The sequence below is a fragment of the Syngnathus scovelli genome, chromosome 2 (assembly GCF_024217435.2).
Source record: "Syngnathus scovelli strain Florida chromosome 2, RoL_Ssco_1.2, whole genome shotgun sequence".
Classification (NCBI taxonomy): domain Eukaryota; kingdom Metazoa; phylum Chordata; class Actinopteri; order Syngnathiformes; family Syngnathidae; genus Syngnathus; species Syngnathus scovelli.
This window is the reverse complement of record NC_090848.1, coordinates 19,490,098-19,514,729: the sequence shown is the minus strand read 5'-3', so window position 1 is coordinate 19,514,729 and position 24,632 is coordinate 19,490,098. Positions and strand designations below refer to the sequence as shown.

The window sequence follows — 24,632 nt, the reverse complement described above, 5'->3', positions numbered from 1 at the left end:
TTTGCATGGGTCTAGGGTGAGAAATATTTTCTTTTCTATTCCATCCATCTATTCTCTATACTCAAGCAGAGCACCAGAATGTATTTCTTTCCTGAGGCTAAACGAGAGCTTTGCAGATACATACTGCGGATAAGAAAATAATTTATAAATATACTGTATTTTAGAATATTAACTCAAATGCTCCAGGAGCTACGCCGATTTCCAATGCCCCTCGAGCTCCAGTGTAGCGCCATCCCTGTCTATATTGATTGTACTGGTTAGTGTTGCAGAGAGCTGGAGCCTATCGTAGCTGACTTCGGGTGAAAGACAGACTGGAGCCTGGACAGGCTGGACTGGTGGACAGTCAATTACAGGACATATATAGAGGCAGACGACTATTCACACGAACATTCACACTGTCAACGAGTGGGAAAGAAACCCATTCTGCCTGCATGCAAAAGGTTAATACACAAGAAATCCTGCTAGAAATGGAAATGACATCACAGTGCCTGAGGGCTCAAGTAAAGACATGGCTCACTTATTTTCTGGCTTTGGTCATGTGATGGTCCTTACTTGAGCGCTTGGGCACTGTGATGTCATTTTAAGTGGCAAAATTGCAGCCCTTTGAGGAGGATAAGGATTGAGAAGGATTGTGCTGCGTAATTCATCTTCCACATACACAATCCTAATCAAAATGTTGTCTTTACACTAGTGCGGGGGCATAGAACACATTATCTTCAAGAAAAAATTGGACTTCCGCTTTAAGCAGCGCCACTAGTTCTTTAGAAATAGTAAAAGTTGTAAATATTAAAATGTGTCACTCATTATTTTTTTCCAGTCATATCCCGACCCTGTAATACTCACCATCAAACTCAGCGGGCCCTACACCTACGATGATTATAGACAGCGGGAGTGATGCTGCCTGCACAGGAGACATCACAAAAGAAAGACCACATGAAAATCCAAAGCAGTGACACATACATTGTGGCATAAATGACAATCACACTGGCAGGACAAAATGGAAAAGCAAAATGTTTTATCTTGTACTACAAATGGGTGGTGCAATTAATCTGTCTCTGCCCCATTTAGGGATTCAGCAGATATTACTCATGAAATCTTGGCAACCTCATTCAGCATTAAAAACACCCAATACTGTTCATTTGTATGTATAAAAGAGGGGATAGAAACAACCAACTCCGGCCACTCTGCAGTTTGATTGAACTCAGGCTCACCACCCATTTTTGACATTTTTACTTTCTGTCACTTATCTTTTTCCTTGTGGCCTGTTCCTAAAGTACATATAAAAGGAAAAGGGCAATTGAAGGACAGGTATGACAGATATGTCTCACATCAACAAAAGTAATATTTTATGCATACATTTGTATTTCATCCTCATGAGCACAGACTGTTAGGATCTTTGGCTATATAAAATAAAAAACTGTAAACAGAGGTTTCATGAAGTGAAATATTGCATATGGGATTGACATGGGTCGAATTATCGGTCACGTATGGTAAATCTGTTAGAAGTGAATGCAAGCCAAAGAAATGTGTTGGAAACGTGCCTGCACAAACATGTGTGTTTACTTACATTGACCACGGCCTCTTTGGTTTGGACCATGTCAGATATGACTCCATCTGTGATCATCAACAGGACAAAGTACTGCGAGCCATCTGTTATCTCTGATGCACAGCTGGCACACAAACACACACGCACACACACACACGTAAACACACACACGCACGTACACACACACGCACACACACACAGATAGTTTGGCCAAAAGACAGACTATAAAATTACATATCACACAAGTCTACAATAATTCCAGTCTTTAACAGAATTGCATACATGTGATCAAGGGTTTATGACCCCCCAAAAATATTCATCCTCTGCTTTTCATTTGGCCAACTAAATTTAATTGAGTTTAGAGGAAGATCAACAAATACAATTGCAATTGTATTATAAATGTCATTTAGTTCTAAACCCTCGGCAAACACTCACTTTGCCACTTTGTTTATGACAGGTGCAAAGTTGGTAGGTCCATAGAGCTGTACAGTTCTTAGGCTCTGGAAGTAGGCCTCCATGACGCCATCAATGCCCACGCAGTTTGGATTATCATTATTGCTACCCTGAAAAACAAAGCAATGCATTATGAAAGACAACACCTTTAAGTCAGAGTTAAGCTCTTGTCTTTTTTTTCTTTGCTTTTTTCTTTTTTTACTCATATTCATAAGACATATATGTAACGTATTGCTCTTAAACTGTGGGCAAAAGTGAAGAGGCTTTTAAGCAAAGATACTCAATACAAATAAACTGCAGCAATTGTGTTTGTAAAGCAATCCAATGAACACAGAACAAAAGTTGTCTGTGCGGTTATAACATAAATGCATGAATTTTTACACCATCCAAATTATTCTGAAACTCTTACTTTATAGTGCATGACACGAAGGGAATAAAATTGTGAATTTCAGGAGAATACAACGACTTCAGCAAATCATGATGTGAGACATCAGCTCAATGAGCATCGAAAGTAAAGGTGTAAAACACAAGGCCGGGGGAGCAGTTTTAGCCTGCCACATCCTTTTATTGGCTCACTAAAGAAAAAACAGTATGTCTACTTTGTACTCATTGATTAATGGATTTGTTCTTGTTCTTTAGGCAGAAAATCTGATGTAAAGTTACATTTTTCTTTACTTTAACCAGGTTTGCAACCATTCTTTTTCACCAAATCCCATCTCAGGATAAATTCAAATTTAATTTGTTGTTAATTTCTTGTGATTGGAGACTTTATCCTTGACTCAGTCGTGATGGCCCTCTGTGACGTTGGCTGGCAGCAAAAATGTGTGTGACGTGCCTGATTCTATGTGTGATGATGATGGGCAACTGGCATCCTAAAATAGGTTGTGTTCAAGATACGAGCTTCTCCTTACCATATACTGTTCCTTGGTTAATCTCGCATTCTGCTCTGCATTATTTCCTGTTTTGTAATGTATTGTTTACTTGTCCAGTAATCATTTATGCATATACGTAGGTCAATCCTATTCTGTAGGTCAAAAGTATTTTGGTGACAAAGTAAGGGCTCTCTGGAGAGCCAAGCGGAAGGACACAAGTTGCAAGGCGAAAGGGTGCTGAGCTGAGCGATTCCTGCTGGCAGGCAGATGAGCACAACTTGTTAGCCAGCTGTTGTCGCAACAACTCCCGGTCCCAACCACATCATGCTACGGGTGTGCTGTGTGTGAGTGTATACGTGTGTGTTTGTCCTCCGCAGGTGATATGAAATGGTGTGTTTCTTACCAGTGGGAAAGCATGGGAGATTTTGCCATCGGGGGGCAGCTTAGCGCCAAAGCCATAGGCAGGAAAGAGCTTGTCACTGTCATAGTCCTGGATAATCTCACCCACTGCTTTCAGGGCCATGGCATATGCATTCATCTGGTAGGGGCTCATATAGTGGAGTGAGGTGGGCTGCGATGGATTACCTTGCAGAGGCAAACAAAACAAAACAAAACGAAACAAAGAGAAGGAAAAAGATCACCGGCCTAATCACTTGCTTTCAGATACCATAAAATGAATGTTTGATAACATATGTTGCTTCCTCTTATGTCTAATTTAGGTAATTAAGAAACAGAAAAAACATACGACACACTCCAAACCTTTAAGAGGCACTACAACCGCCTCTACTGAAAAAACATGTATGCATAATAGCCAGATCATATAAAATATTGAATTTGAAATCATCACACTCTATTTAGCAAGTTCAACAGGGATACGAGTTTACAAATGGATGTCTACTCATGAGGGTGATCAATGATTAACAAACTGAATAATGTAATATTACTTTCAAAGATTATTAAATATAAATAAACTGCACACTACTTGTTCAGAATTTGAGTTAAATGAATTAACATTTAATGACCCATGTGAACATAAATAGTAAAAAATTTAAATCCGGAAATCACAGCTTTCTGAAAAACCTCCGTAATAATTCTATTGGTTAAAGACAATGAATCCCTTCTTCAAATCTGATTTTCAGGCTGTATTAGACTGTACATATAAGGCTTCAAACTGCAGAGGGATGCAAGACAGCGCGGAAATTACAGAGGACATGGTGCAAGCTTGCCCATAGTTGGCGCTGTTTGGAAGTGGCCTGGTGCCTTGACATCATAACAAAGTAGGCCGCAGTGTTTGTCACTGTTTCAATGAAAAGCCCTGGATTTGCTTAGAAGAAAGAGGAAGAGGAGGGAGATGAGCAGCAAAGGATGAATTTATCGGACTCTAATGGTACGACAGAAATTTTAAATTTGAGTTTAGATTCGACCATCAGCCATCAGAGCTGCTTTGAGGTGTACGAGCATGGATGAGCAGGGACCAGTTTCCCTTTTTACTATGTCACGCTGCATTTTCAAAAATCTTGTGCTATTCTCACTTTGAAATTACTTCTCCACCAACTCTCTAATTGAATGCACCAAGATGTCATCATGGCGCTCGCCTAAATTGAACATTTTTTTGATTCAAGATGCAATGTGAAAGGGCCTTAAGAATCTTACCATTTGATGCTGTAAAGTCTATAGCAACAGTGAAGTTCAGCTGCGTCCTGGTGCACATAAAATTCACCCCAAAAGTGAAGAAACAACAAAAAACACAAGTCAATGTACATGCAGGAAATATTATACAGTAGTGCATGTGAACATTAATGGATAACCATCATTATTACACTGTAAAATGTAATTTGGTTAAAGAACCTCTACTAACTGATGCATTAACGACAAAAATATAAAAGATTATTCTAATAAACTTGCTAAGGATTGTACATTTAGGCAAAACAACAAAACAGAAGGTGATCATATTTTAGGTGCTCATTAGTACGCATTCACAATATTCGTCCTACCACTTTCTGGCAAACAAAATACTCAATTATAAGAGAATAATGACCTGAATACATACAAGAGAATTAGGAGTGCAAAATTCCTCAGGTGTAATTTTGTCAAAGTCAATATCAAATCAGTCTGATGCTCACAAAGCTTTTGGTGTGTCAAAGTACACACACGTACGCACTTGTGCACACAACTGGGTGGCATTGACACTGTGAGAGCGGGCTAATCATTAATTCCACTCACCCTCCTCGGATGAAATCCACAAAGGTGTACTCAGACTCCACTTTGAAGGACAGCAGAGTTACCTTGTGTGTACACACAGACACATGCACGCACACACACACAAACACACAAATGAAAACGGAGCCATATTCATGCCAATGGGAAGGGACAAACACAAACAAGTTGCCAGAGGGCGTCGCAGACATTGGGAGAAAAAGACATAAAATATTTGGTGTGAGTAAAAATAAAAAATACCAATGAGAAGCCACTAATTCCAATTTAATTTCAATTTATTATACTGTGACAAGGGGAAATTGAAGTTACGCTTTGCTGTATATTTTTGTGTTACAAACCACACACACAGAACCAGATCACAAATACAGGAACGCAAGGAGACAATCAGAGTGAAAGAGGTGTGCGAAACATGTTGCACCAGTTCAGCTTGTGGCTTGCGTTTCCTGCCTCAAGCGGACCTCAACAGTAGACATCAACCAAACCAGCAGCACTCCAAAAACTAGTTGCCATTATTCTAGTTTGACAACAGCGGGACTTGAATTTGTGGCTTCAAAGCCCAAGTCCTCATATCTGCTGCCTGCCACCTTATACACAGGCAAGTACAGGGGAGGTGGAAAGACTCACAGTTCCTGAATTGACATACTTCTTCTTTTTGCCCTTCTTCTTGGGATTTAAAACCTGTACGTGATAGGAAAAAGGGGCATATGAGGTTACCGCACATGAGTATCATACATTGGACAGTGCTTTAAAATGAAAATGAATGCAACAATGATCATCATGGCTGTCTATGAATAAACTGAAATTATTTCAATACATCTGATAAAGATGATTCATTTTAAAAATGCATTAATGAAATCACCACCCATCAATAGTTATCCACAAATGATTCACCCACACGAACTTTCAGTGAGTTCAGTATTTTCCTGCAAATAAATCGTCAAATTTAACTAATTTGAGGGCAGAAAAAATAGATGGATGTTTACATTTTTGTTCTTTGCTTTCTTACGTCAAAAGATAATTTTCCCAGCATTCAGAGATTGTGTTGCAGCATATTACTAATTATTACCACAATCAAATGTTGCAACTGTGTCAGTCCCAAAACATTTGAATAACATTTCAACAAGTTCACCTCATAGACGTTGAACTGGTTCTGTCCCCGGGACAGCTCTCTGTAGCTGGTGGTGAACTCGCCAATGAAGTCATGGCTGCAAACACACACCCACACATGGGCAAGCATGAATCCAAATGTCATCATCTGAGACATAGTGTCAAGTCTATTCACATCTCCTTCTGCGGGTCTGCCAGATTAACCCCCTTGTGTATTGTGATGGTGTGAGTTTATGTTCCAGTCATAAGGCTAAACAAATACAAGTAAGATAAGTTGGATTGAGGTTAATACACACACACACAGAAACACTATGGTAATAATTAAATTGTTTGGTGTTTGAGCTAAAATTTAGAAGCCGATATGGAGTGGGAGTGGGCAATAGTTTCCAAAGTAATCACTGTTATGTGTCATGTAAATAAATAAGCACATCACCTTCTTTCTCCGAGGGCCTGTAATTTGCTGCACTATAATAAACTTCATTACCACAATGCACACCAGCCACACAGCAAACATGGCATCAGTAAAGTAGCGTTTAAAGAACACGTGCTCCTGCGCGCATTCTGACGCATTCCGGAAAAAAAACACTGAGGTGGAGAAACAAGAAAGTTCAGATGCTACTATTGAATGACCTGTCTGCCGGCAGTCGTGAATGGTTTCTAAATAGAAAATGAAGGATTACGATGACATTTTGAAAATCACAAAATGTGTGATCTTGTTTGAAGGACAAAATTGCCAAAGTGACGATTTATAACATCTTGAATGTATAACGTATAATAATGTATAAAATAATTCTAATTAAGCACTAGGAAGCAGTCAGCTCAGCATACACGTGCAGTCACAGCAATTAATTATGTGACATTAGCGAGAATGTAGAACAACAAAGGATAGAAACACGTGACATAAATGTAATATTGTCACATTGTGAAATGAAAAAGAACTTATCTATAACATATTAAAATGGAATACTGATAACTGAGGTTGACAGGGACGTAACATGACTTTACCTTCCGTCTCGATCCCAGTCATAGACGTCTATTTTTACAGTCCTGAAATAGAGAACATATTAGTATTTATGAGTGTGCCAATGCAATTCAATGATTCAACATTGTGTTTCTCTGCCAGCAGAAATAAGGTTAAATATAAATTGCAACACTGTTGAATATTAAAAATGCAGCACCTACTGGCACTACAAAGCAAACAGGGTGCTTCACTGAAACAACACGACTGGCAGCGCAGAAAAAATGGCCATAACAATTCATTGTTATTTCAAAACGCCTGCCTTTTAAACTTTTTGAAATATTTTATCTTCACATAGGAGAAGCTGGTAGACCCAAGAGCAGGAAAGAAAAAAAACAGCCTGGCAGAATGCTGATGATTTATTAGAAAAATATAATACGTGCAACACCAACAGACACTGGTGGGACAGAGCATCTTACCACTGATAGTCTTAAAAAGACTGCCACAGACGACAGGATGGAAATAAAGATGGAACTTATAAGGTACAAGGGTAATGCAAGACCTGGGGCCCTATTTTTGTTCTGGGTGCATAGAGGGAGTTTTCTTTTTTTAGGTAAACCTGAGTCCGCCGTGCCTGACATTGCGGAAACAAAAGCATCACCCTGCTAGGGGATCATGTCCGCGGCCATGGTGGCCTTGGAAGCTCACAACTAACTGCAGAGTTAAAGGTCGGGGCTGCCACCCCACCTTATAACCCCAATGGAAAGTACACCCCAGGCTGGCATGATTGGCATCTGTTAAAATACCCCCTATTATTGATAAGATGATAAAAGTGAAACTATAAATTTAGGTCAATGGGAGGAATTGGGAAGGGGTCGGGAGTGAGAGCACTGTAGCTCATGACTATCAATCCCTTCTAATAAATAGATGAATGGTACAGCTCTAATTAATGAAGGTGTTTTGAGTCTAGCAGTTATCATATATTATACATTCTGAGCCCAGTGTTTATCCACTTTGGCTGTTTTTGTGTGCCTAGTTGATGTATTGTTTTCATTTTGGATTATCAATATTATGTTCCCATGCACTCCCTGTAGAAATATAGTCGAAAAATGCCACTGCAGATATAAATTTGACAGAGGAAGCTTTCCATGGGACATATAGCTGAAATTTCTTGTACACTGTTGTGATGGCACTTGGGTGAGACATGGTTTTCACATCGATTGCAAAATGAATATAATGAAATTCATGATACTTATACAGTTGGGGTTGATGTTACTGACAGTGTCCCTGTGGAATTTGCCCTTTCCCCCTGATGTGGGGCAGTGGAGAGCCCTGTCCTATGTTGCCTAGCAACAACAGGCTAGGCAACCGTGTGAGAAAAAAACCCTGTTTTTTTTTGCTGTGGCTGCCAAGAACATTTTTATTTCAGTTGTTAAGTTTATTTTGAATTGTGTAGCCTATTTGTTGAATGAATGGGGTCAAAATACAAAAAGTCCTGCCTAGCTACAAAAACAGATGTGCTCAAACCTCATTGAATAAAGTACATAAGCAGACAAGTATATTCACATATTAAATCAATAAAATAAACATTTTAAGCATATAATTGTACCTACACACCAAATCAATAAAGAGAACATAACTAGACATTTTTGATAAGTGGTAATGAGAAATGGTTTTATAAACTTTATGATCTGATATATATTTCTGAGCACTTTGAAATAACAAATGTCTTTTGATATATTGCTTAAATAGCTTAATGACCCTTAAGGAACTGTGTAATGCATGCCTGATGTTTTTCTCTAAATCATGGACACGGCCAGAGTTGTCTTGACCGTTCAGTACTTGATTGTATCTTATGTTTTGACTAATGCTATACGCCAGTTTTTGATTACTACTGAAAAGAGGGAAATATTTTGCCTAACAAAGGAAATATACGGTTGGAAGCATGATTAAACTAAGAATATAAGCAAAGACATGAACAATCAAAAGAACAAACTTTACATAGTCAGGGAACAGCAATAGATTAATGATGTCACAGCGAAAAGCTAACATAATTTCGTACAAAATGACAAAATTGAAGGGCGGCTCGGTGGCGCACTGGGTAGCACGTCCGCCTCACAGTTAGGAGGGTGCGGGTTCGATTCCACCTCCGGCCCTCACTGTGTGGAGTTTGCATGTTCTCCCCGGGCCCGCGTGGGTTTTCTCCGGGCACTCCGGTTTCCTCCCACATTCCAAAAACATGCTTGGTAGGCCGATTGATCACTCCAAATTGTCCCTAGGTGTGAGTGTGAGTGCGATTGGTTGTCTGTCTCTGTGTGCCCTGCGATTGGCTGGCAACCAGTTCAGGGTGTCCCCCGCCGACTGCCCGATGACGGCTGGGATAGGCTCCAGCACGCCCGCGACCCCCGTGGGGACTAAGCGGTTCAGAAAATGGATGGATGGATGGATGACAAAATTGAAAGAATGAGGTACGACAGTGTATGTCCAAGATTGGAGAAGAATGTTCACAGGAAGGTCACGTGGAGATAAAACCAGCAGGTGCCAGAGGGAGCCAGCCAAGGACTCGGCCAAAGATGATCGCCAAGTCCGAAAGACGGGATGGAAGACAACAGCCCCCACAAACACCAAATCACCCATAACCAGCACCCACTCCCATGGCGAAATTGCCCCACCCCAAAGACTCATCACCCATCAATCTCGGCCGACAATGTGCAACTGAATATAAGCTGATCAAAGAACCTTGAACATTGCCTTTTCTGAATGGAGACTTTCCGCTCTTGAAAGGCCCAGCGCTGTATTGTACTTTCCTGAAAACAGCTTTCTGAACAAGAATTGTGATTGAACTCAACCAACCTGTGTAAGTCTAATTTCTGCTTCAGTGTCTTAGCATTTTCCTAAATCTGAAGAAATCAAACGAGCACGCAGTGAGTAAATTGGATAACAGGTGATTGGCAATGGCTTTTGCCGTGAGGCGCAGATAGCGCGCTCCCTAAATTGTGGACAAAATCCAACATTGTCTATTCCATTTAATTGTGCATTTTTGCTGTAAGCTACAGTTGCCCTGAAGTGCAGAACACGAAAACAGATAACTTAACACAACACAAAATGAAGAAAAAACCATAGGGGGAAAAAGCAAATTGTATACAAATGACCAACCACAACGACATTTTCATACCGAACGAGGTTGGTGCGTGATAGGGTTTGACTTATGGCTGATCGGAAAAGAGGGACGCCTTAATTGACCACATGCACTGTTCGTCTTTGACCATGAAATTATTCCGTAAAATGTCCTTTCTTCAAAATGAGACCTGTGTTTGATGAGGAGTTTAGTATTTTTGTATTTGTGAGATTTTTATTTGCTGTTTCTTTGCTGATTAGATTTTATTTATTTTTTACGAGCTTTTTTCTTTTTTAATATTTGTTTTCATGTTTTTTGCTGTTGCTTTTGTGTTTATCACTTCAGGGCTACTGTAGTAATACCATCATAAATGTTACTCAGCTCACACATTAACATTTAATTTTATTCCCACGTGTAAAGTAGTGTTGTCTCATGAGAGCACCAACTGTAAAATATGCCAGTAATAGCCTCCAGTAATTCTGCTATCCACTGGTTTTTGAGATATACTGGCTAGGGAAAAAAAGGGCAACGTGATAGTAGCACCCGGTTTATATCACATGTTGAAAGATTTGCATCATCTGAGGATTGCTGTTTTATTTTACTGGCGCTGAGAAAAATTTGAAATGCCAAGCATCGTAATCCAATGTTCACACATTTAGGTGTTTAATACGATGATCTTATTCCCACAAGGACAAGTGCAGTTAGACAGGAGCCGTGAAAGGTATTAAGTATATGCAGTGCGCACCTGCCCGCAAGTGGCTATCACATCTGCTCGGCACACTCGGAATGTCAATGTAATACAGAGTGCGGTGTGGAAACCGAGGCGATCTCAATAACACCGGCGCTGGTCCCCGGGACAAAATGACCGACTGCTGGCATTATTCTGACCGCCCCGGCAACAGGTGATGTCATCGACTCCCGGTGTATTCAGGGTTCCTATGTCAGTTTATATAGGGGGTTATTCACGCATAAAATACATGGACGATCAAAACAGCCAACATTTCACTATGCAATTCTTGCATGCATTTATGCATGACTCGGGCAGCTGTTTTCTGACCTGTCATAGTCGCCGTTGCAGAGAGCTCGAACAGGGATGGTGAAGGGCTGCCACACTGGGTTCAGCGTGTTCTTGATCACCTCTGTTTTATGGCAGATGGTGAATCTGCCAGAAAAAATGGAAAACACTTTGAGAAACACACAGACGAGGCAAAACAGTGCTCATTTGCTTTCTTGATGATAATTACACAGCATTTATAGGGATGTGTCTCCGTCAGTTTGTCTGGAGGACATGAGCAGATGGGGTTCTGCTTGGACAAAGAACCAAGCTTCAAGAAGTTATTTGAATAAGAATGACACACAAGTAAAATCAGATGGAAGTAATGTGAAAATTGTTTACCCACACAGCTTTTTCATTACCGGAGTCCTCAAAGAATTTCCTCAAGCTTTCGTTGAAGAATTTATAATATTTTACATACGACTACTATTTAGATGACAATATTGTTTGGTTAGCCCCCAAAAAGCAAACGTTAAAGTACTTCAACTCCACAGTATTAACTCCAGCAAATGAAAGATATAACCGCTGCGCATGATTCCAGTAAATTGTGAGAAAATGTCTGCCTCTCCAACTGAATAAATGAGAAAATAGACTTTGGAACCACCAAGTAATGCTTTTTGTTACAAATATCTTGTATTAATTTGTTTAAAAATGAAACTGGAATGCAATTTTGTTAACATGACAGTAGTCATGTAAACCTGCAAAGATCTGTCATCTGCGTGACTGAATGATAAACTGCTTGTCAAGATTTGGCAAAGCTGTCCAAATCCCTGAATGGATTAGGAATTGGGTTCCCATACAGTGCTTAAAAACAAAAGGAACGCTTCAATCACACATCCCAGATATCCACAAATAGCATCATAATTAATGTAAACCAGAATCATTTATTTTCACAGGCTAATAGTAACCCATGAGGCTTTTCAGACTCACGTTCCATCTTCGTTGCTGCGATAGAAAACCAGGAAGGGGTCTGACTTGCCAAAAAAGTCTTTTTTATCCAGCTTGTTGGCACACAACTGCATAGTAGCAATATCCTGTGAGAGAAGACAAATAAGGCCTGATGAAAATATCATTTAAGATGCAATTTAATTTTGAAGGCAGCAACCTGCTGTGTTGCACATCTTATTATTCCAGACTACAGCTTTTTGTGACACAGACAAAGTCATTTATAACACAACACCCCATCTGAATGCAAAGCAATTGTCGTAGTTAAACTTGTATAATGGAGATGCAAAATCCCAAGTCGGCAAGGAGTCAAGCCTCATCTTCATAATGACTGCATATATTACATGGAGAATTCAGGCCGGTGTTTCATTTAAAGTATACATTTTATCAGAGGGAGAAGCAAATTTTATCACGGATCATCTGTAATATAGTCATGGAGGAATGGGGAATAGCCTCATGCATATTTATGAGTGGTTACATCCATTAATGAGACACTGGTATATTAGGTCTGTTGTTTTTAGATCCTTGGTATGGTAGAAGGATACTCTGGAAAGATTGTCCATGATTAAATATAGAATTCATTGCATTTGGATTTGTCAGTGCCCACATACTACAAGTATGGACATAATATACAATATTTCTGTTGGGTTTGGGTCGCTTGTCACTTTATCTCTGTGTTACATGCCAGTTTTATTTCAAAGTTTTCCGCATCTAAAAAAAAAGATACAATCATACATGGTTAAATAATAATATGAATCTGATCAATCTGACTACAGTATAAGAGGGCTGGTCCCAAATATCCTGTCAGTGCTCCTTTTTTAATGGGAACAACTGGACACATACAGACACGAAAATGACACGTGACAAATGTACTGTAAATTGAGCGTTCAGTTTTAATTTCAATAGATACTCAGTGTATAACCTCACGATAGCTGAAGTTACGATCCATGTATTATATGAATGGCAATGGCTGGGAATAACACAAGCTTCTCTATTTTGGTAGACTGGCACACGTTCACTCGATAACGGGCGTTACTTCATTTTTCTGTCAGCGTAAATCTAGTCTAGTGTGTTTGGGTCCATACTGCGCTCATCTGGGAGTGGCGGCGCACGTACCAGCCTCGCCCCCGAAGCACCTGCTAATTTGGTGACCAAATCCCGAATCATTATGATCCTCATCATCAATCTGAAAAATATATGCTGTATTTTAAAAGCGCACTGTCACTAACTATTATTTTGTGTGTGTGTGTGTGTGTGTGTGTGTGTGCGTGTGTGTGTGTGTGTGTGTGTGTGGAGGGGTGATCCATAGTGCTCTCGCTCCTGACCCCAATTCCCACCGTCAACAAAAATGTATTAGTTGCATGTTTATGTTTATGAAATTATTTAACAGATGATGACCATGCCAGCCTCAGTTTTACCTTCCATTGGATTTATAATAACCTTGCATACAAGCTGAATTCTCATGGTATTTGTGAGTTCACAAGAACAAATTTTCTTCGCACTCAATGCTGATGCAGTTCAATTCTTTTTACCACTGCTGTTTGAAAACAAATAACTATAGCAGTATCATTAAATCATTAATACCGTGTACGGGTGGATCAACACTGTTGGGAATTTGACATTTATATTACCATCATAGCCGGGGAAAAATGTACACTTGAGCCCTGACTAAGTGATTTACATGTTGAACTCCAGCTCATTTGTCACAGTTCACACTCCTCTCAAAAGTTGGGACCATTAAAACTTTTCTGCAGTTGTGCATGCGTGTGTGTGTATATGTGTGTATCCTATTATTGGGGCACAGCTCAAGTGTGTGCATAGAGGGGTGTGTGAGTGCACGTATGTTTGGCTACTGACCCTGCAGTTACTGAGCTCCTCAGCAGTTAGGATAATGACCCCACACTTCTTTCCTGGAATTCCACTGCAAAAAAGATGATTGAAGCAGGAAATTAGTCCGCATATATGCATCTTCTTTATTTCGCTCTTCACTGTATATAGGTATATGCAGACGTTTCCCACTTGGTTAACGAAATGTTTTCATCCACAACAATGGTAAAATCCCTGTCCACATAAACTAAGCCAACCTTTAGCTAATTTTTGGAAAAGGCAAGAAAGCAAAAATGGTAAATCCAGAGGATGAAGTATATAAATGTGCACTCATCACAATATGTGGTCTGCCAATAAATGTCATAACTTTTAATATTATCTATAAATTAACATGGTGTTTGTTGAGCCAAGGCACACATTTTACATGATGACTAAAGTGAAAATTGACATAATGATATTGATTCAATCTACTCACAGATTAAATTATTCACTGTTAAATGTAGTAGATGTTGGTAGATGAACAAAAGTATATAAATATCAATTACAGGACAAATAAACCATAATTGAATAATTTTCTGAAGCACACCAGATACTACCTCATGGCACCCTGGTTGGCAATTATTGCGTCATTCCTTGTTTTAAATGCGTTTCAGGTCAATTCCAGGTCTTCGTTATTCCCCAGTTTGAAATCTCTATTTACATGTGAAAACATTTTCGAGGTCAAGCATACAAGCCATTTATTGAGCTGTCGCATGGGAGTGGGGGTGGGGGCTAAACGTGGATAAAAATGAGAGGGAAAAAGAAAGCGTTGATGGGTAAATTAGTGACAAACGGTGCAGAAAAAGGGCAAAGCTTGTTCCGATCGATCGTTTTAGAAATGATGGGAAACAGAGTTGATACATTAAAAAAGAAAAAGGCTGTGTGACAGGCCAATGAGAAAAGCTAATACTTGTTGGTATTACTCCAAAGTCAAGCAGATCCTAATTCAAGGTTTGTCACTCTTAGGCCTGTTTGTCATAAATGATTAAATGTTGTGACTTGAGCCAGGTATTACAGTAGTACACCGAAGGCGTTGCATACAGCTTTGCACCTACTCTGTATATTGTTTTACATAGTGACGATGAACATACATACATATTTGTGACAATTAGGGGAAGTACATGTTCTAGCCTCTATTCATGTATATTATGTGATTTGAGTCACAATAATTTTAATGAAGCACTGTGACAGTCCATCCGCTCTTAAATTTGCCATTGCAGTATCAATGAGACAGCAATTTAATAAACATAAAAAAAAAAAGATTGATACCGAGTACTGAGCTCAAAGTCTAAGCATTTAGACCTTTGAAAATGGAACAACATCCTCTAACTGCATGCTGTGATGTTCAAAGAAGGGAGCAGGACAGTGGAATCGAATCAAAAGGTCATCTATCAGCAAGCCCACCCAGCTACCAAGGACACAAGGTTCGGATGAAAAAGTTCAGCAAGCCTCCGGTATAACTGATTAAATATAATACTTTCTGAGTAAGTCATATGTTACTGACGAATGTCCACTCCTGTTCTGAAATACAATGTTGTATTGACTTGTTCACCATCCCGATAACCAATTCATATTTGAGCCAGTTTGCAACAAAATATAAGTATGCTATAACAAACAGAGGATTTAGACCATCAGATTTTGAATAGAGTCAAAAACACAGATGCTGCTGCGTCTATTACCACATTACTCGATTGTGTATTCAACAGATATTTAAGCTGTTGGAGCAATTGATACAAAGAACAGTTACTTGATCAATAACCCAAAACAAATGAAGTCATATTTCAACTATATTGGTTGTTCTGTTATTTTGTTGCAGATCTAAAACCAGGACATGCTGGCATCAGACGGAGCAGAGAAAGTCCCTCAACCTAACAATGCTCTCTCGTACCTCAGGGAACTGAAGCAGATTGATTGGAAGGATAATTTTCTCTGTTTCCTAGGTTTACCTCAGGGTCTCCTACTAGTTAGACACAATCAGAAAACCTCTACAGGAGTATACGAGAGTACCACCACCCTTAGAGTGTGACCAGACTCTAATTGACTACTCCTCAACCTACTTTGAGAGGTCTGCGCTCTATTGAGTATTTCTACGACTTGAGGCGAGTTAGCCCGTGAAGGAACTCATTTCTTGTGCCTGAAATCTTTCTAAGACAAAAAAGAACAGTTGTTTTAATTGTACCTCAAGGGGAAATTCAGTTTTTCAGAGGGTTGCAAGTCATCATCACCCAAGCCTCCTGACTATAGGTGAGTGCATAATTTCACCTGTAAATTGAAAGCTTTATCTTTTGGATTGTCTGCACATAAAACTGGTGGTTGGAATAAAGCGAATGTGTTAAAGGTAAAGTGTTTTCAAATATTTTGCATGTTAAAAAAAGACAAACAAACACAATGAATAAAATAAAAATCAAATAATCAATGATAAACAAAGTACATCTCTGTCATCTCTGGACCCAAAGCCCGAGGCTCAGTCAGCAGATTGAGCCAATGTCCACTTAACATAAATGTTTTATTAGAGCTCAGCTGTTTGATTTCATGATGAAGCAGCTTGCATAATAACAACCCTGTCAGACCTCCCAACTGTATTTTCTTTTTATTTGACAACCAAAATGAATAGGACATCTGAAATAAGATAAAAAATGAGTTCAAGGACACCAGGAGTAAAGCCTGAGAGTAAAGAAAAAAAATGGAATTTCAACATTCAGAGAGCAGTAGAAGTGCACATAAATCTACAAGATTGCAGTTTTAACGCTGAAAGATCATTTACAATATGCAGAGCGTCACGGCAAGCACCGTGGAATAATTTTTTTGCATAGATACGATTGCAAAACTGTCTGGTGGGACTCTTATGTACAGTATAAAATGTCCTGCTTCGAAATGAAGACTTTCCCTCCAAGCTGTGTCTCTTCAGTGACTTTATTTTGAGCCAAGCCAAACCAGGATGAATAGTCTTGCACAATGTGCAATGTGTCGTCCGGATCACTTCCTGTTTTATTGTGTACTTTTCCTCTCGTTCCAGTCGGTGTGTCCTTCCCCTGTGCGTCCGGTCACGTGAACCCCTGATTCCCAAGTGTGTGCACCTGCGTCAATGACCAACTGTCTTCACCTGTGTTCCCCTCCTGTGTCCTTATAACCCGCGTCTTTCCCCGTGTCCAGTGCCAGTGCGTCTTGCCTTGTGAAAGAACACTAGCGATCACGAAATCCTCGAGTCTCGCCTAGAAGCCTTGTTTGATCACCCATGGTAACTTGGTTACATCGCTATCTTGTCACGGTCGGGTGGAGCATGGAGCAGGACGACCAAGTGCAGCTTGGACCAGGGTTTATTGAAGCAACTCAAAAGGCAAACTGACATGACTTAACAAACAATAACTTGACTGACCGGGACATGAAACAAGAAGACAGCAGGACATGACGGCATCAAGACAGTACGACAACACCGAACGACAGCAACCAATGATCCGACAGGGAGTGAGGGGCAGACAGGACTTTTATACACGACAGGTAACGAGAGGCAGGTGGGGACAATCACACTGATCATGGGCACACAGGAGGGGAGGGGCAAGCACACAGACAGAAACCAAGACAACAGACACATAGTGGAGCAGTTGAGGACGAGACGTGACATATCTTGTTATAGTATTTCCCTCGGTTCGAGGCGCTTTGATTTCCCCTTTTTTCTCCCTCGGTTCGAGGCGCCTTAGTTTCCCCTTTTTCCCTCGGTTCGAGGCGCTGTGATTTTCCCTTTTTTATCCCTCCGTTCGAGGCGCCTTAGTTTCCCTTTTTTCCCTCCTATTGAGGCGTTTTTTGTTCGACTATCAGTGGAGACAATAAAAGCCTTTTTGGACATTGAAATCTCTGCATTCGAGTCCTCTCCCTGCTCCGCGCCTGACATTACGCACTGGCCAGACATGGACTCGGCAGAGACAGCGCAGCTGGTCGCCCAAGTACGCTCCCAGACGTCGCAGCTGGGCCAACAACAGAAGCAGGTTAGACGCTCTGAGTGTTGGTGTCCAAGAACTGGTGAAGAACCAGGAAGGCTTCAGAGAGGCGGTGGCCGCCCAGGTGGATTCGCTGAGTCATCAAATGCAAGACGTCCTCACGCTGCTGACCACGGGGCGAGCTGCGACGCACAGTTCCACAGCGGCGCCCCCTGTGGACCACCCGGCGCCCGCTCCTATGGCGAGTGGGATCAGACTGGCCTGTTTGTGAGATGCAGTTCGAGCGAGCTCCAGGCGACTTCCCAACGGAACGCTCCCGTGTGGCATACACGATATCCTATTTGACGGGAAGAGCCCGGGCGTGGGCGACGGCAGAATGGGCCAGGAATTCCGCTACCTGTCACTCATTCTCCGGATTCATCGAGGCCCTGCGCATGGTGTTCAATCCAGTTCCCACGGACCGAGAGAAGGCACGGGAGCTGAGCCATATCACCCAGGGTCGAGAGACGGTCAGCGACTACGCGATCCGCTTCCGCACTCTGGCCGCGGAAAGCGGATGGAACTCGACGGCCCTGTACGATGCTTTTCTCCGGGGTCTTTCAGGGACCATCCAGGACCATCTCATTCCCCTCGATCTTCCTGTTGAACTCGACGCTCTCATCGCGTTGGCCATCCGAACAGACAACCGACTACAGGAATGGAGGAAGCAGCGCGCAAGCCGGGGCACGATCGTCACTCCTCCCGCATCAGTGGGCGGGCTGTCATCCCACGAGACGCACCACCAAAGATCGACCCCGGCATTGCCACTGGCTGGGATGGAACCCATGCAGCTCGGCAGGGCCAAATTGAGCGAAGAGGAAAGACAGCGTCGATGCCAGGAGGGCAGATACTACTACTGCGGGGCGCTTGGTCATCTCCGCCTCTCCTGCCCGGAGAGGAAGGCGCTGAGGGTAAGCACCTTCTCCGTGGTCCGGCAGAAGAATAGGGTACTACCCGTCGGGACGCTAACCTGCCAAGGCAAGGTAATCGAGCTCGGAGTGTTGATTGACTCTGGAGCCGATGAGAATCTGATTGACTGGGCTTTCGCTCGCAGCTTAGGTGTAAAGACCGAACCCTTGAACACGACCATAAAGGCTAAGGCACTTAATGGACAAGCCCTTTTCGACGTATCCTCTATAACTGAACCCCTCTCACTGTCTTTTGGGCCTCATCATGAACTAGTAAGACTGCAAGTAGTCACCTCCCCCCCTGAATCCGCTTATCCTCGGTTATCCATGGCTAAAACATCACAACCCTGCCATAAACTGGGAGTCAGGGGAGATAAAGGGGTGGGCATCCCAGTGCCAAGAATCGTGTATCAAACCGAACCCTTCGATCGATTCTACACGCACTTCTCCCTCTGACTTTGCGTCGCCTGAACCAGAGTTCAGAGCCCCGGATCTAAACCAAGTACCCGTATGCTATCATCAACTCGCGGAGGTATTTAGCAAAGCCAAGGCGAGCTCCTTACCACCCCACCATCCTTACGACTGCGCCATAGACCTATTGCCCGGGGCTACGATACCCAAAGGGAGACTTTATTCCCTTTCGGGCCCCGAAAAGAAGGCCTTAAATGACTATATTGATGCGTCACTTAAAGCGGGTCTGATCAGGCCGTCCTCATCGCTTTCAGGGGCCGTTTTTTTCTTTGTGGGTAAGAAAGACGGTACCCTGCGCCCCTGCATAGATTACAGTCCCCTCAACCAGATCACTATTAAAAATCGGTATCCCCTCCCACTCACGTCGGCCGTGTTTGATCAGTTGCAGCAGGCTCGGGTATTCACCAAGTTGGATTTGCGTAACGCGTATCACCTCGTGCGCATTCGGGAAGGTGATGAATGGAAGACGGGCTTCAACACCCCCAGGGGACACTTTGAATACCGGGTAATGCCGTTCGGCCTCACCAATGCCCCCGCGGTCTTCCAGGCCATGATCAATGACGTTCTGAGTGATTTCTTAGACCACTTTGTTTTCGTTTACCTGGATGATATCTTAATTTATTCACCAGATTTGAAGACCCATGAGAGGCATGTTAAATCGGTCCTGCAACGGCTCCTGGACCATCAACTTTATGTAAAGGCCGAAAAGAGCGAGTTCCACGCAGAGACGATATCATTCCTTGGCTTCATCATAGCCCCAGGGAAGGTCCAGATGGACCCAGCTAAAGTAAGCGCGGTGACCCAATGGACGGTACCGGATAGCCGCAAAAGAGTGCAGCAATTTCTGGGATTTGCTAACTTTTATAGACGATTCATACGAGGCTTCAGCGCCATCGCGGCTCCACTGCACGCTTTCACCTCCCTGACAATTCCTATTCGCTGGACGGCGGAGGCTGAAGCCGCCTTCCAGGAGCTGAAGAGGCGGTTCACCACCGCTCCGATCCTCACCTTGCCCGACCCGTCTCGTCAGTTTGTGGTGGAGGTTGATGCCTCCAGTCAGGGAATCGGCGCCATCCTGTCTCAGAGATCCCAGGCCTACAACAAGCTCCATCCATGCGCCTTTTTGTCCCGACGGCTGACCCCCGCGGAGCAGAACTATGACGTCGGAGATCGAGAATTGTTGGCAGTCAAACAAGCTCTTGAAGAATGGAGACACTGGCTGGAGGGAGCCCAACATCCCTTTCTGGTTTGGACCGATCACAAGAACCTGCAATATATCAAGGAAGCCAAGCGATTGAACTCCCGCCAAGCTCGTTGGTCCCTGTTCTTTAACCGTTTCCATTTCACTTTGTCTTATAGACCGGGGGCCAAGAACATCAAACCAGATGCGCTGTCACGCATCTACAGCCCAGACCCGGTGTCCACAGAGCCAGAGCCCATTCTCCCCCCTCACTGCGTGGTGGGAGCCGTAACCTGGCCCATAGAGGACTTGGTGAAGCAGGCAAACCACGACGATCCACCCCCTAGGGGAAGTCTCGAGAATAGACTGTTTGTTCCGCCCGAGCTACGATCCCAAGTGATCCACTGGGCGCACACCTCCCGGCTCACATGTCACCCGGGCGTGCGAAGAACCCTGTATGTCATCCAACAAAGATTCTAGTGGCCCTCCATGGGGGCGGACGTCAGGGAGTATGTTGCAGCCTGTTCCATCTGTGCACGAAGTAAGAACACTCCCGGCAGCCGTGTGGGGTTGCTGCAACCTCTCTCCATTCCCTCTCGACCACGGGCCGACATCTCTGTGGATTTTGTCACGGGGCTGCCAGTGTCTAGCGGTAAGACGACGATACTCACCGTTGTGGATAGATTCTCCAAGATGGCCCACTTCATTGCCCTGCCCAAATTACCTTCGGCTAAACGTACGGCAGTAGTCCTCATGGACCACGTCTTCAGGATTCATGGATTGCCTCGGGACGTCGTGTCAGATAGGGGCCCCCAGTTCATGTCCCGCTTTTGGAAAGCATTCTTCAAACTTATAGGGGCCACCGTGAGCCTCACTTCGGGCTACCACCCGGAGGCGAACGGTCAAGCACAGCGCATTAACCAGCAGCTGGAAACGGGCCTCCGCTGCTTGGTAACCCAAAACCCCTCGTCGTGGAGTCAAAACCTGACCTGGGTAGAATACGCCCATAACTCCCTTCCCACCACGGCTACCGGGATGTCCCCCTTCATGTGCGTATTTGGATACCAGCCCCCTCTCTTCCCCGACAGTGAGCCGGAGGTGTCAGTTACCTCGGCGCGCGCCGTGGTGAGACGCTGTCGGCGCATCTGGGCGGCGGCCAGGGCCACGCTGGTCCGCCAGGGTGACCGGGTGAAGAGGATGGCTGACCGGAGACGACGTCCGGCGCCCGCCTACCGGCCAGGCCAGCGGGTCTGGCTGTCCGCCCGGGACCTTCCCCTCCAGGTGGGCTCCAGGAAGCTGGCCCCCCGTTTTGTGGGGCCGTTCCCGATCTCCAAGGTCGTCGATCCGGCGGCTGTGCGACTCCGTCTGCCTCGGTCCCTTGCGGTGCATCCCACCTTCCACGTCGGGAAGGTCAAGCCGGTTAGGGAGAGTGGGATGGTGCCAGCTCCCGCGGCACCCCCGCCTCCGAGGACGGTGGGAGGTGGGCCTGCCTACACGGTTAAGAAGTTGCTAGATGTGCGCCGGAAGGGCCGGGGCTGGCAGTTCCTGGTGGACTGGGAGGGTTACGGGGCAGAGGAGCGGCAATGGGTGCCGCGTAGCTATATCCTGGATCCCGGGCTACTAGATGACTTTTACGCGGCTCACCCCGATGCTCCGGGTCCGTCTGGGATCCGGCCCTAGAGGGGGGGGGGGTTATGTCATGCTGTCATGTGTCGTCCGGATCACTTCCTGTTTTATTGTGTACTTTTCCTCTCGTTCCAGTCGGTGTGTCCTACCCCTGTGCGTCCGGTCACGTGAACCCCTGATTCCCAAGTGTGTGCACCTGCGTCAATGACCAACTGTCTTCACCTGTGTTCCCGTCCTGTGTCCTTATAACCCGCGTCTTTCCCCGTGTCCAGTGCCAGTGCGTCTTGCCTTGTGAAAGAACACTAGCGATCACGAAATCCTCGAGTCCCGCCTAGAAGCCTTGTTTGATCACCCATGGTAACTTGGTTACATCGCTATCTTGTTATAGTATTTCCCTCGGTTCGAGGCGCTTTGATTTCCCCTTTTTTCTCCCTCGGTTCGTGGCGCCTTAGTTTCCCCTTTTTCCCTCGGTTCGAGGCGCTGTGATTTCCCCTTTTTCCTCCCTCGGTTCGAGGCGCCTTAGTTTCCCCTTTTTCCCTCATAATGAGGCGCTTTTTGTTATTACTACCAGTGGAGACAATAAACACATCTTTGGACAGTGAAACTGCATTCGAGTCCTCTCCCTGCTCCGCGCCTGACAGAAGTAGTATATTTTCATTTAGTTGTACGTATACTGTAGTGTATTTCAACCATAAAGTGATTAAAAATTTAACATATATACAGAATAATTGCATTTCCATTGATTATAATAGGAAATTCCATTGTAAATCCAGGTAGTAGTAGCTACTACCTGGATTTTCAAACCTTTTAAGTTTTCAGCTACAAGGTTAGGGAATTAATTAAGTTTCATTGTGTTGGTTCAGAAACCATAAAAAAAAAAAGCAGATTCAATTGAGATTCATTCATAAATCTCAGTCTCAAATCAGTCAAATCAGATTTAGAAAACTGCCTTCCATAAACGTCACAAAAAAAACATGCATCAAGATTTGAAATTGTGTCTTGGTCCAAGGGAGTGCAGTATTCATACCACATGTTGTTCACTTAATTGAAAATAAGCCTGAAAGGAAAAGCTCTTAGGGACTGGTAACAAGATTGTACTGAAGAAATGTCAAGGTGCTGCGGAACAAGGCATGAAACCTCTAAAACTAATTTTGGCACAGCGTTAATGCACGAGCCAATCACCCTGAAGAAAAGCACCAAAGTGGATCCACTTGCGCTTATGGGTGGATTGCATATCATTTGAAAGGAAAAGTAAAAACAAGACTTGAGATTGGGAATGCAATTTGCTTCAGGATCTTATTAAATTTATTATTATTTTTTTAGGCAAGGCAAGGCAGATTTATTTATATAGCGCATTTCACACACAAGGCAACTCAATGTGCTTTACATAAGAAGGATTAAAAAACAAAGAACATAGAGCATAAAAAGGGGGAAAATAGAATATAATGCTTACAAAATCAAGAAAAAAAATTCATATTAATATATTTAAAAATGTGAACAAAGTACTCATTTGTTTGAGAATAGTTCAACATGTATTCAAAATGTACTTATATTTCTACATATCTAGTATTTGTCTAATTTCTTCATTATGCTCTTTAGGTGTTTCATACCGATGATAGAAAAACATAATTTTTACTGCCCTGGTAATTGACTTGCAAGGGTGAATTATATTGGGCTAACAAAGATACTCATTCCCTTAAAATATTTTATATTGGTTCTTGTCAGAGAGAGCCTAAGGGTTTAATTTGCAACTCAAAAAATGTCTCCTATATTTCGGCTTTGGGGTTATGTTCTGTTTAAAAAAGCAATATGTGTGAAACCTGGGTGGATGATATTGCCTGTGAATGAAAATCTTTGCTGTTAAACTGCTGTAGCTCGAGGATTCAAACGTAAGCTAAATATGACCTTGATTTGGACAGCTTGAGTTATTACTTGTATGCCAGTTCAGAAATATTGGACTTTTTTCCTGCTAGGAGATGAAAGGCGAGATAATTGGCAGGAAAATAAATTGGTGTTGCAACGATGTAAGGGAATCGCCTCATAGCAATTACTAAGTGTCCAATAAGAAAGTTCTGTGATCCTTATGCTGCTCATGGCCTTTCTGGGATATACAGCATTTGCTTTGTATCTGGTATACTATACTGGTATACTATATGTGCTTCACTTACATCGATATGCTATGCATTATACAGACTTGTTGCATTACTGGTTTCTCAAAATAAAAGCCATTGCTTGGCTGCTTTTTTTGTTTTGGTTTTTGCCTTTGACCTGTGAGCAGTTACGTGTGAGCCTTTGACAGCTTCAATCAGGTGAGGGAAAAATTGGAGCAATTCAGAT

General features: G+C 42.9%; 1 protein-coding gene across 4 annotated transcripts in view; it reads right to left on the bottom strand.

The window, feature by feature from the left end:
- cpne9 (copine family member IX) overlaps positions 1-24,632 on the bottom strand; it is a 62,671-nt gene that overhangs the window by 6,734 nt on the left and 31,305 nt on the right. For all 4 annotated transcript variants that reach the window (XM_049754017.2, XM_049754019.2, XM_049754021.2 and 1 more), the window contains 12 exons: positions 14,128-14,191; positions 12,256-12,359; positions 11,329-11,433; positions 7,201-7,242; positions 6,218-6,293; positions 5,713-5,766; positions 5,095-5,156; positions 4,525-4,571; positions 3,275-3,456; positions 1,982-2,109; positions 1,568-1,670; positions 844-901 (listed from right to left, as the gene is read on the bottom strand). In XM_049754017.2, coding sequence (XP_049609974.1) covers positions 844-901; positions 1,568-1,670; positions 1,982-2,109; positions 3,275-3,456; positions 4,525-4,571; positions 5,095-5,156; positions 5,713-5,766; positions 6,218-6,293; positions 7,201-7,242; positions 11,329-11,433; positions 12,256-12,359; positions 14,128-14,191 — 1,025 coding nt within the window. The remainder of the gene's footprint in view (positions 1-843; positions 902-1,567; positions 1,671-1,981; positions 2,110-3,274; positions 3,457-4,524; positions 4,572-5,094; positions 5,157-5,712; positions 5,767-6,217; positions 6,294-7,200; positions 7,243-11,328; positions 11,434-12,255; positions 12,360-14,127; positions 14,192-24,632) is intronic.